Here is a 14,002-nt window from a genome sequence, read left to right on the forward strand (position 1 = left end):
TGAAGTACTCCCATTCATTCTGGATCACAGCCTAGGGAGCATCTTGAACTTTCTCACTATCTCTCACCTTCCATATCCACTCTGTTTCCAAGACCTGTTGATTTCACCTTTGTAACATCTCTTCAGTCTGCCCCTTTCTCTCCTAAGCACTGCCACTACTCTGGTATAGGCCAGCATCACATAGTCATGGATTTACTAATAATAAAATGCCTTAATTACCTGTAATAGCCTTTCAGTGCCTCTGCCTGCCTCAAATCTCTCCCCACTCCAATCCATCTTCCATTCAACCACCAAAATGATTTTCCTAAAGCACAGGTTGAATCATGTGACCTCTATACTCAAGAAAATCCAGTGGCTCCCTATAATTTCTAGAATCAAATACAGAATGTTTTTTGATGTTCAAAGCCTTTTGCTGACTTAGCCTCCTCCTACTTCTCTAGTCTTCTTATGCCTTATTCCTGGACAGGTACTCTTTGCTGCAGTGGCATTGGCCTCCTCGCTGTTCTAAAATAATATTTGGTTATTTTCTCTGGCTGTCCCCTACCATGCCTGGAATATTCTTCCTCCTCAAACTCTGCCTACTTACTTCCTTGGTAAAGCTAAGATAAAATCCCATATTTATAGGAAATGTTTCCCAACCCCTCTTTATTCTAGTGCCTCCCTTCCCTTAATTATTTCCTATTTATCTTATATGTAGTTTGTTTGCATATATTTGTAACAAATTACATTAGATTACAATGTAATTGTCTCCTCCATTAGATAGTAAGCACCTTGAGGGCAAGGATTATCTTGTGTGGCTTTTTGTGTCCTGTGTTTTGCACAGTGCTTGGAATATAGTAGGCACTTAATAAATGTGTATTGACTGATATCAGTGTGAGATATTATTATTACTGTTGTTGTTGTTTAGTCCAACACCCATATTTATAGATGAGGAAACTGAGGCCCAGAAAGTTGGAATTGACTGCCCAAGGTCAGGCAGTTACCAGGAAGGAACTGAACTGGGTTTTGAACCCAACTTCTTTGATTTCAAACCTAAAACTTTCCCACTCCACCACACTGCCTGTTCCTTAGCTTTATATACTTAGCTTTTTCTCCTTTTTTGTGGCAAGGCTAAACCATGATTGTGGTATTTATAAGACATCAGTTTTTTTAATGTAAAAGAGTAGGGAAAAGCTAGTGAAGAAAAGCCTGCTTATTAAGGAAAGGGGCAAAGGAAGCAGATGCCGTGATTTTTCACTGGGCCTGAAAAAGGAAGTCAGTCAACAAGCGTTTATTAAGCATTTACTGTGTGTCTTTTGTTGATACATTGCAAATTTGGAGTGCCCAGGGAGGAGACTTTCGTCAGATTGGAAAAAAAAAAAAAACCAAAATATTGCTTTATATTTCTTTTCTAGTACATTTTATTGTTAGCAAATTCATGGCTATTTTGACCCAGAATTCTCAATGACTACTCAAATCATTCTTTGTTTTTGGCTCTTTAAGGCCTTTTTTTTGAGTAAAATTAGAAACTTGATAGGAAACACAGCCATATAAGATGTACTTGGTAAGGTTGTTTAGGGCAACCAGGTAGCCTTGATTCCTTTTGTTTTAAGGAATTGAGAAGTGGGTTTCATCAGCATTTTTTCAGTTCAGTCAATTGTGTTGGTAAGCAAATTCCCTTTCTTTGCTCACACATAGCATGGGAAAATGGAAGGAATGAAAAGCTAATTTTGCTCTTCACTGAAGCAAGGAGGATCAGGGATGCTGCAGTGTTAAACTGCTTCTCTGTTTCCTGTTTGTCAGGTGTCAGGGATAGCCTGATGTAAAACATACCAGCCTTGCTTGCAGGGTTGCTTTTCATAAGCAAAAGAAAATTAATGTTTTAACCAGTTGTTTGCTGGCTTGACAGCAGGCTCTCTGCCACTTCCTTTCTCTTCCCTCACCACCACCCCCAGTGTCTTGCCTCACTTGCTGTTATTTTGACTAATCAGTCTCATATATTACTTGCAGATGTTGTCAGCTGTAATAAAATGCAGAGCTGTGCGAGAATCAAAATGTTAATGTTCTTCTGACAAGCCAAGTCATGAGTGTGAAAAGGATAGTGGGGAGTACTGAATCATGGCAGAAATTACACCAGACAAAAGATAGATTATGGTCCAATCTTAGATTTCTTTTTTAATTAACTAATTTTTTTTTAAAAAAAGGTCTATAATGCACTAATGATGACTGAGTTATTTTCACTCTCTCAGTTAATCACAGTTCATTTGGAATTAGAAGGAAAGAACTTAATGCAAATTAGCATATTGGAATGTGGTAGAAAGAACTCTATGTTGGAAGAAAGAAGACCTTTGTTAGAGAGTCCTGACTCTATTAAAAGATTTGTCACCTTGGGGAAGTCGCTTAACTTCTCTTTGTCTCAGTTTCTCTACATGTCAAGCTACTTCATGAGGTGGTTGTGAGGAAAGAGCTTTGTCAATCTTAAAGGGCTATGTAAATGTAAGTTATTGTTACTCCTATTTGTGTTTTCTTCAGAAAAGTCTTAGGTGCTTACCTCTTTGATGCCTACCTACCACCTCAGAATCCTGATTCCTTTCACCAGTACAGGGGTACCAGATGGTAGGCAGATATTTCAAGGGTCAGACTGCCTTCTTCCTTATCATTCTGTTTCCTGTTTGGTTACAAGTTTTGTGTCAGAATTGAGTTGTCTAATTATTTCATTTTAGTAATTGATTGCATCCCATTTGTTTTGTATTTCACTGCTTATACCATTTTTCGTTAGTGTTTTTGTCAGCTAAAATAAACATTTGTAGATACATGCATACGTATATATGTGTGAATATATAGTTGTGTATATATATATATATATATATATATATATATATATATACACACATATATATATTTGCATATATGCCAAAAATAAATGAAAGAAACAAAAACATGAGAGAGATGGTAGGGTAATGTTTTTGTGTGTCCTTTTGCAACTGTTTTCAGCATGTGGTACATCTGCTGGTAGGGTGACAGACATGGCACCTCTTTTGGCTGTAACAGGTTATTGTTCTCAGGTTATAACTTCATGGGATCAGAGGATGCTATAGCTGGAAAGGACCTTAGAGATCACATAGTTCAACCTTACTTTACAAATGTGAAACTGAGGTCCTGTGAGGTTAAGTGACTTGTCCAGGGTCTCAGTCAAACAAAATTATCAACAATCTCTGCTCTTTGCCAACCCCACCCAAGAGATTGTGGGCAGTTCTCAGTTTCTCTCATCCTCCAGCCTATATACCCTAAGCAATCACCATTCATTTTGGGGAGGGATGGGAAAAGGGTAAGATACTAGTTCCTACTGTATTCTACCTTTAAATTTAGAACCAAAATAGACTCAATTTATCTCTTGGCTGAAACATGATTTGACAAGTTGCCATCTGGGTGCTACATCCTAAAATCAGCATTTGTGGTATGACTTCTCTGCCACTGGTAAATATGCAAATGCCCCCAATCAATCTTTCACCCATTTTCTTATTTGTAAAGGGTAATGTGGGTCCTGGTGTGTTATTTTCTATAATGTCAGTTGTTTCTGATGGATGGCATTTTTTCATCCCCAGGAGATTTTCTTCAGTGTACATATATTAAAATTATAACAGTTCTGCATTTGCCATGTGAAAAGGTACAAGATATTGTATTTGTTTTTGAATTTACATTCCTTTTGGCTTTTACCAAAAGTAGCCAAAAGAAAAAAAAGGAAAAAAAGAAAAAAAAATTTCTGCAATAGCTAAGTAGGTGACACTGAAATCTTTCATAGTATTTTAAAATCTTGGCTTTCTAAAACTTGTAGCATAGTAAAATTATATTTCCCCACCTGTGAACAATAAGCTAAGTTGGGGATCAGCAACTTTGAATGTCAATAGGTAATTATTTATTTCGGTTGTCCATAAGGTACTCCCCAGTATTTCACATACAGTTTTCTCTTTTGTATGTAGATTTATTAGTTGGAAATAAATCTTGATGTTTCATTTGGATTTATGTTTAATTCTAAAATTTATAGGTAGCCAACAGCAGACAGATTAAAAAAAAAAAGATTGTCCTTGTAGGTATTGGACTGAGAAAGATGGTTCTAGCACAAGCTTCTCTGTGTTTTTCTTCTACCTGCTTGTATAGCATTTCAAAGTCAGAGTTCTTTCTGATGAGGTTGTAGTTGAATCTATTTGAAAGCATTATTACATTGATTTTAGCCCACAGACTGAATTCAAGGGTTTTTGACTCTGTCTTTCTCTACCCATTGGCTCCTTTCCCACTTACAGAAAATTGTACAGGAGGACTAATTAACAAAACTGCAAGGTACTATTAAAAAAAACACACACACACAACTAAATTAGATTGGACAGTATTATCTGTAAAACACCAACAGAGCATTTCTTAACATGGGTGAAAACTACTAGGAATCACAAAAGACGTTTGCACTCTTAGTTGACTGAAGGGACATTATTTATTTTCTGTGGGAATGTGCTGTCATTCCAGAATGTGTCTTCATTTCAGAATTTTTAATTTCGCAGCATTTGTTCAAAGGTCTGGTACGGTGTAGTGATGATACATTGTCATCAAAAGATACTTGACAGCGAAATATATACAACAACTAAGGATGGTAGGATTTACAATTTTCTCCATTTTCCAAAGTGAACTCCAATCCGATTCATCAAGTATTTATTAAGTACTTACTATGTGCCAAGCATTGTTGTGGATCTACAAAAAACAACAAGAAAAAAATAGCCCCAGCCCTCAAAGAGCTTTTGTAACAGTTTACATAATATAGACTAGTAATGTGCCCATCATATTTTGAGAGAAGATAATGGCACTAATAACTAAGATCAAAAAGGGAAAGTCTTTTCAAAACTTCCTTTGAATATTTGGAAGTAACAAAGTTAAATGCTCATTCAGTACTTGTGACTCATATGCAATGTGTTTTGCTTTGACCCCATTCTCTGAGAATGGCCTGTTGCATTTTATTCCCATTCTGGGAGGGTCTTGGGGTCTTTTTGGTCATCAGGTTTGCCCACTGCCAGTGGTGGCCCTCCCCCAACCCTTCATTTCAGGGGCACTGTGCCTAGTGTCCACGTTCTATTTAGCCACTTAAAATCAGATTAGCTTTTATATAACTATATTTATTTGAAAGATATGCCAAAAACAAACATACAAGCATAACTCCTCAGGGACTTAATTCTCTTCCCCTCCCCCCCAAGGGGATTAGCCTCTCAGTTTAGCTTGATTCTTGCAAGCATTGTTCCTTCAAGTCCCAGTTCAAAGGTTTTAGGGCTAGTGTCTCACCCAGCCTGGATTTCTGGACACCTAGATACCCCTGCTTTGAGGTCCCAGGTTAGATTCTTTTCCTTATACTTAGAATGGAAAAGGATTAAGGAAAATGTCTAAACCCCAAGTTTGGGTCTTCATGGCCCAAAGTATGTGTGTGTAGGGTCATCTCCTTCCTTACCAAATGTTGTTAGTTGTCTTTCTTCCTCCTATGCAAATGCAGGAAAAACCTTGACAGTGCCAAAAGCAGGCAATTTTGAAGATGTAGATAGCTCCTGCCATGTATCTAGTTGGGGAGGGAAGCAGTAGAGAGGGGGAAGCTAAAGTATCAATCAATCAAACAAACATTTTTTAAGCATATAGGATGTGCCAGGTGGTATGCTAAATGCTGAGGATACAAAAAGAAGCAAAAGACAATCTTTACACTCAAGGAGCTTACAATCTAACTGGCCAATACCAGCTGTCCATGCATGTATCAGTTCTCCTGTCTCCTAGAAGTAGGTCCCCCAGCATTTTCAGTGTGGGTGACACCATCTTAGGAGACCTATGGATATGCCGACCTCCTACTACACAGAAAACAATTTAATTTTAATGTACGATCATTTTTGAATGTATAGGTTTAGAAGTATGTTCAGACATATATATATATATATGTATATACAAATATAAATTAACACATATATGTGTATGCATGTATATATATGTGTGTATGCATTTTATAAATATCTATCTATATCTTTATCTATATATATAATTTCTCTCCCTTTTCTACCCTTAGTCTAAAGTTATTCAAAGATAGAGCTTTCCAAGTTTGGTGAGATTTCAGTCTGAAAGCTCTTAACATGACTGTCATGGGTAGTCCATTATCATGTAATTTACTTAGAGTTCACAGAGTCTGCTTTTCCATATGTTGTATTGCATGAGGTAGAAAATGAAGGAGTCACAATCATAGCTGCAGAAATAAGTAGGCGTATGTTTGATTATATTTTTGTGGTCCCACATTTTTTTAGCCTTCATGGTCAGGTCAGCTGACCAAACTGCAGTGGAAGTGATAGAACTGATTGCAGTTTCCTGGTGGTTCTTGAGGTCCTTTCTATCTTCAGAGGAATTGAGGGCAAGTGTATTTGTCTTTTCTCAGGCTTCCTGTCAAAGTGGAGTATGGCCCATTCTACCCCATGCAGAAATCAGATCCATTTTCAGCCTTCTGCTTTCTTTATCAGGGGATAGGTATGGCTTTGCTGGTGAAAGGCCACACTCTTGTGAATTTCTTGAGCCCTTTCAAAGGTATCTTTTAATTACTGAGCTGTGATGACCTAAATATACCATTCATATGGCTGCTAGGGGGTGCAGTGGATAAAATGCCAGCCTGGAGTCAGAAAGACTCATCTTCCTGAGTTCAGATCTGACCTCAGACCCTTACTAGCTGTGTGACCCTGGGCAAGTTAATAAGACCTGTTTGTGATAGTTCCTCATCTGTAAAATGGGCTGGAGAAGGAAATGGCAAACTGCTCCTGCATCTTTGTCAAGAAAATCCCAAATGGGCTAATGAAGAGTCAAACACAACTAAACAACAAAAAATTCATGTGGCTAATCCCTGCATGTCCAACCTTATTGCCTCTCTTATGTTGCTTTATTGAATAGTTATTAAAATATTGTGGTAATGGTGAAATTTTCATGTTTTTTGTATCTTCCCAGCTTGATTGAAAGCTTTTTTGAATTGATCAGTCAATCCATCAATAATCGTTTGTTAAGTAGCTGCCATATGCTAGGCTACATGCAGGGGATACCCAAAGAAGCAAAACACAGTAACTTGCCCTCAAGGAGCTTAAGATCAAATGGAAGAGAAAATATACAAATAGATACAGACAAAGCAAGCTATATTCAGGATAAATAAGAAATAATTAACAGAGAGAAGGTACTGGAGTTAAGAGAGGTTGGAGTTGGCTTCCTGTAGAAGATGGGATTTTAGTTGGGACCTAAAGAAAGCCAGGAATGTCAGTAGACCAAATGAAGGGGAGAGAGAGCATTCCAGGATTGGGGGATGGCCAAAGAGAAGGCCAGGAGCTGAGATATGGAGTTTCTTATTCTTTCAGGGAAGAGACTTTACCCTCTCCTTTTTTTGTAGCCCTACCAGTACCACAAGGCCTGCCTAGCAGACAGTAGGCATGCATTTGACATATACGTGTACATACATATACACATACACATACATACACACTCATACTTGCATATATGTATATACATATATGTATATATATATATACTTGAATTCATATATATGTACATATGTGGTACATGATAAGTCTGTGTATGTATCTGTATACATACTCACACACACTTTTCTTTTAAAGTGAAGTGACTGGAAATATTTCGATATCTTTAACACAATTGGGGAAGTTTGGAAGAAGAGGAAATTTCTTTCTTGGACTTGATGAGTTTGACATGTTTACGGGACAACTAGGAGAGGATATCGAGCAGACTGTTGGGCGTTAGCGCCTGGGAGAAATTAAAACAAGTTATGTAATTTGAAAATCATCTTTCACAGAGATAATATTTGAATGTGCAGGAACAGATAAGGTCACTAAAGGAAAAAAAATATTGAGAAAGAAGGGAAGATGACTCAGGAGAGAGTTCTGGGGAATATTCATTCTACAGGAGACAGGAAGTAGGTGATCACTCAGCAAAGGAAACTGTGGAGAGGTCCAGTAGGTAGGAAGAGTGTCAAAGTCAAAGGTCAGATTAAGAGGGGCTGACAGTGAGTATGTGTTAAGAAAGTAAAGGCAGGGAATACAAATAATTCTTTCTAGAAGTTTGTCAGTGAAAGGGAAGAGAGATTTGGGATGCTTGCTTGAGGGAATGGCAAGCTCAAACAAAGTTTTAAAAAATTTTTTTTTTTGGTGAGGCAGTCAGGGTTAAGTGACTTGCCCAGGGTCACACAGCTAGTAAATGACAACTATCTAAGGCTGGTTTTGAACTTAGATCCTCCTGACTCCAAGGCCGGAGCTCTATCCACTGTGCCACCTAGCTGCCCCATTTTTGTTTGTGCTTTTTTTTTTTTGGTGTATTTCATTTTTAAAGGGTATGTTTTTAGGAACTGGGAAATGAATCAGTAAATAGGAATAGATTGAAAATGAATGAGAGAGGGGAATCACTTTCTTCCCACTTTAGAATGAGTATTCCTCAGCACTCTCTCCTGTGTCATCTTCTCTTCTTTCTCAATATGGTTTCCCCCCATTGGTGACCATATCCACTCCCAAGGGTTCAATGGGATGACTCCTGATGTGCTCAAGGGCCCAAGTAGAAGAGTTGGCCTTAAGAAGGAAAAGGACTACCTCATCCTTAGAAAATAGAGTAAAAAAAAAGAGGATGGATAAAGATATTAGAACAGGATTGAGCATTATCTGTGCAGATGGGGCCCTCTAGACAGATGGCCTTGATTTTCTCAATAAAGCAAAATCAAGGACATCGGTGGAGAGAGAAAGGGTAAGAGTAACCTTGGGCACTTAATTAAAGAAAAGAAGAGTTGGAACAACTGCTGAGAGGAGTGGGATGATCAATGAAGGAAAAATAGAAAGATTTACATGAAATCGCAAGAGTATGATTTTTAGTAGGCTCTCTGGACACAGTGGTGTGACTTCCTCTTGCTTTTTTTAGTGACTTGGGAGTATGATCAGAAAAGCTAGATTTTAAGTGTATATGTGTGTGGGGAAGGTAAGGGGAGGTGGATTCTGTGGTATTGAGCACTGGCAATGATGGAAATAAAAGTAACCAAAGGTAGGGGATAATATGTAGTTTAATCAGTTAGGGTCAAGATTGTGAAGGGAGAAAAGTGAGTCCTAAGGCTGGGTGCTTCCATGAGGATGAAGAATGAATTTAGAAGTGAACTAAAGTGAAAGGGAGTGACAGTATATTATCATTAGCAAGGGGATTTTCAGATTTTAGAGTCATGGCCATGGCACAATTATGAGTGGGAGTGATATCTAAGATAGGACTATTGCCATGAATGGCTATGGTAGAGTGAAAAGGAAGCAGATGGAAATCTGGGAGGTTATACACTGAAGAAATGCCAGGAAACCTCTTCTGTCATTACTGGGGAATAATAGGAATAATAATCAGGAAGTTTCCATCTTAATTTGTTTTCCTTTTGTTGTTTGGTCATTTCAGTTGTGTCCAACTCTGTGACTCTGTTTGGGTTTTCTTGGTAGCGTTATTGGAATGGTTTGCCATTTCCTTTCCCAGCTAATTTTACAAATGAGGAAACTGAGGCAAACAGGTTGAAGTGACTTTCCCATGGTCACGCAACTGGTAAGTGTCTGAGGTTAGATTTGAATTCAAGAAGATGAATCTTCCTGATTCCAAGCCAGATGCTCTATTTGCTGCACTCTAGCTGCCCATTTGAGTAATACTTTATAAATAAAAATGCACTTTACTCATATTATCTCTTTTGCTACTCACAATAACTCTGACCTAGCACTACTTTTACCAGCTAATAGTATCTGACACATATATCACTTTATGATTTTCAAAATATTTTGCCTGCCTTATCTCATTTTATGCCCATAGAAATCTTATGGTATAGGTCCTATATTATTTTCATTTTACAGTTTTAAAAAATTTGAGACACATACAACCTATATGGGATTGCTTATTGTCTCAAAAGGGTGGGGTAAAAAGGGATAGAATTTGGAATTCAAAACTTTAAAAAAAATGTTTAAAATGTTTTAACATGTAATTGGGGGAAAATAAAGTATTTTATAAAAATAAAAAAAACCTAAAAATTCAAGAAAATGTTAAATAATTTGTCCAGGGTCACACAGCTCTTAAGTCTCTCCCTTTCACTCACTGATGAAGTCCTGGAAAGAATCATTTGTACTTACTGCTGTTGCCTGCAACCAGATTGTACACCAAATGGAGAGGCATGAAATAACTTGTGACATGGGCCAGGCGGAGCAGAATTACTGACTCAGTTTATTCATCTGAGGGTACAGGATATATAGAGAAAATCTAGCCTAACTTCAAAGAGTCCTCCCCGTGAGATACTCCCAGAACATCTGTTGAGGATGTGACAACATGAATTTCCTCGTTATCAGGGTTCCTAGATTGGGTTGTATTTTCCAAGGTTTTCCCAGGCGCCTTGGTGCCACCTGCATAGAGGGGTGAATGTGTAAATCTGAGGTTCAAAGAGTGAGAAGGAATGTCTCAGGGACCTCCTAATCAGGAACGAATTGGAGAGCCGTACCACTTAATCATTGAGCCCTTTCAGGTAAAAGCCTGGGCAGAGGTCAAACTCTGCCTTGGATCTTAAACCCTTATCAGACTCTTAAGATCAGCCCTCAACAACTGCCTCTACTGCCTTGCATAGACTGACTGGTCTGCCCCTCTTAATCTGGCCTCTGATTTTACACTCTCCCTACCTAACTAATCTCTCTACAATTTTTTCTTTTTTAGATGAGCAGCCACTTCCCTCTCTAAAATGAGTTTTCCCCTGGGCTCCCTCCTGAGATGTCTCTTCTTTAACAATAGTTTTTCCCTTATTGATTCTATCTACTCCTGTAGATTCAAATATTATCTCTGTGAAGATGATTTTCAAATTCTGCAACTTGCTTTAATCTCTCCTAGATTAGGGGCAAGATTCACACCTAGAACTTTATCAGCTTGACAAAACTACTTCTCTAACTGAAGTAACTTGTCTAGAATGACACAGTTATTAAGTACAGGTCTCAACACTTGAACGTACATCCTATGATTCTATGTCTAATGCTCTTTTTAATGATGTGAGCAGATTGCTAAATTTACATACCTGCTAATGGAAATCTTTCTTCATTTTTCAGGTAATTTTTGAAGTGGTAACTTCAGGACATTATGGCTACCTAGCTATTGACGAAGTGAAGGTGTTGGGACATCCATGTAGTAAGTTGCTTTGAATTTACTTGAAAATTTGTCATTGTTTTCCTGTGTGGATATTTTTAGAACATGTCAAAATTCAGATTTAGTGTTGAAACAACTGAGCCTGAGTGTGCCCTTTGAAGAAATCATGGGAACTACCTGCTAGGTTGATATAATCAGGTGGTAGGCTTTACTTTATGGTCTCCAACAGAAAAGTTCACTGCAGAATTGTATAAACTGCTCAAGCAGTATTTATAAACCTTGAGAGCCCAAGAAATCAACCAGTACACTATTTAGTAGCCACAGTAATAGGCTTCCACCTTCTCATGAAAGATCTACTAATTCATCAAAGGGGTATGTGAAGTAATATTTTCAGAAATCTACCATGCTTGAGAAAAGTCTGCATTTATAAGCAAAAATCTCCTCATCTAAGTTATCTCAGCTTTTTGGAGAAATTACTTGCTGAAGATCAGATATTCCCTTAATTATAGTTATTCATGGGGCTTTTGTGCTACTATGGGGAAAATAAAATTTAAAAAAAAGCAAAACTCTTAAAAACCTTTTGTTTCTTTCCATAAAGTTAATTACTACCTCTATAAATGGGCTAGAGGCTTGTTTATTTGGTAGGTAATAAAGAGTAAGAGAGAGCCTTTCTACAGTTTTTACTAGGCAATTCAGAACTTCTAGCTATGCACCAATTTCTGAAATGAGAAGTGGGAGAAAATGTGACAAGGTGAAAATCTAACATTGAAACTGTACTCCTTGTGGCTTGCAGTTTAGTCTGGAGGATTATAAGTGTTGTATCATCAGTCCAGTTGGCTTAAGGGTACAGGAAATCAACTGATACACTTTATGAGAGTTAACTTTAGACAGTTATACAATGCAGAGTTCCTCATCAAAGATCCTCTGTGTGAATCAGGCAAGGCAATGGGATTTACCAGGACTTTCAAGGAGCATCCAAGATGTGGCATATATGTGCGTGTCAGTCATTTAGTGAAATTCAGGAATGGGGAACATCTTCCTGTATATAACTGTACTTGCACATAAATGGGTCATCACACCGATCTCTTTAAAGGATAATTAGATTTGAAGAGTAGTAGTTAATGGTATATATCAATTTGGCAGGTCTCTAGTAGAGTATTTTTGCTTGGTGATGTCCTATTTTAGTTTTATCACCAACTTTGATAAAGACATAGGGAGATAATAGAAAACTAAGAGGGATAGTTAGCATTTAAGATTATAGAATTAGGATCCAAAGCTATCATAACAGACTGAATCTAATGAGATTCTTTTTCCTCCTTGGACAGCGTCTGTGATTTCAGTTTTGTCAGGAGCTCCTAGTAAGTAAACTTCTTTCACTGATGCAAATCAGTACTTTCTCCACAATGTATAGTCTCAGACAGTTGGCTGGGCACTGAAGGGTTAATTGATTTACCCAGGCTCACACAAGCCAATACGCGTCAGAGTTAAATGTTTTCCTGACTCTGAGGCTGGCTATCTCTTCACTATATCACCATTGCCCCATATTTAAGTTAATATGGATAAATGTAAAGTCTCATACTGGGGCTTAAACAATCGACTTCATTAGTATAGGATGTTAAAAGGTATGGTTAGATGGAAATGTACCTAAAAGTAATTGGAGAGGGGCAGCTAGGTGGCGCAGTGGATAGAGCACTGGCCCTGGATTCAGGAGGACCTGAGTTCAAATCCAGCCTCAGACACATAATACTTACTAGCTGTGTGACCCTGGGCAAGTCACTTAACCCCATTGCCTATCCAAAAAAAAAAAACCCAAAACAAAAACAAACTAATTGGAGGCTGACTCTAGGACAGTGTCAGTTAAAAGTACAAAATAGCAGTCAGAAAACCCTCATGTGATTTTGGGCTTTTTAAAGAAAGCTATAGTACCTACATGATCTGCCTGGTCAGCTAGAATATGTGTTCAGTTCTGGGCTTTACAGTTTCACAGACAATGATAATCTGAAAAATATACAAGGGAGGGCAACCAGGCCAATAAAAGGCCTTGAATTTATTTGTTCGTTTTTTTAATTTTTGCTAGGCAATGGGGTTAAGTGACTTGCCCAGGGTCACACAGCTAGTAAGTGTTACGCATCTGAAGCCAGATTTGAACTCAGGTCCTCCTGAATCCAGGGCTGGTGCTCTATCCACTGCACCACTTAGCTGCCCCTAAAAGGCTTTGAATTTATATCACATTGAAGATTAGGTGAAGAAATTAGGATTGTTCTGCCTGGAGAAGAGCTTTCTTCAAATATGAAGGACTGCCATATGGAAGAGATTGAATTTGGATTTTTGTTTTTGTTTTTCTTTCTCTTTTGTTTTTTGGAGGTGATTGAGGGATTGCCCCCAGAATATAGAATCAGGAGCAAGGGGGCAGAAGACATAAAGAGTCAGATTCAGGTTTGATATCAATATGATGCCCTAATGGTTACAGTTCTCAAATTGTATAAGACCTGCCTCTGCAGTGATGTGCTCTCCATTCTTGAATGTCTTTAATGACCTTTAGGTCATTTTAGTGGATGACCATTTATGAGGTATTTTTAGTAGAGATTAAATTCAGGAATGGATTAGACTAAGTGGCTGCTGTGGTTCCTTTCAGCTTTGAAATTCTGTGATTCTTTGACAGAAAGCTAAACACAGAGTTGTGATTAAAGATCCTCAGGGCTCGTTTAGTACTAGAAAAATGCCTTCCTTGCAGAGGTTGGTGAGTGAGTGCTTGTGAGAAAGTCTTATTCCATATGCAGCGGCCTCAGAGAGAACAACATTGAGCTCTCTAGTAAATTCCCTATGGTTTGGGTGCTGTGGAGCAACGTCC

General features: G+C 38.0%; 1 protein-coding gene across 7 annotated transcripts in view; it reads left to right on the forward strand.

Moving 5' to 3' along the window:
* PTPRM (protein tyrosine phosphatase receptor type M) overlaps positions 1 to 14,002 on the forward strand; it is a 922,867-nt gene that overhangs the window by 320,483 nt on the left and 588,382 nt on the right. For all 7 annotated transcript variants that reach the window (XM_078153517.1, XM_078153511.1, XM_078153512.1 and 4 more), the window contains one exon: positions 11,115 to 11,193. In XM_078153517.1, the coding sequence (XP_078009643.1) occupies positions 11,115 to 11,193 (79 nt within the window). The remainder of the gene's footprint in view (positions 1 to 11,114; positions 11,194 to 14,002) is intronic.

This window comes from Phascolarctos cinereus, unplaced genomic scaffold (genome assembly GCF_003287225.1).
Source record: "Phascolarctos cinereus isolate Bilbo 61053 unplaced genomic scaffold, phaCin_HiC Scaffold_4;HRSCAF=312, whole genome shotgun sequence".
Lineage (NCBI taxonomy): Eukaryota > Metazoa > Chordata > Mammalia > Diprotodontia > Phascolarctidae > Phascolarctos > Phascolarctos cinereus.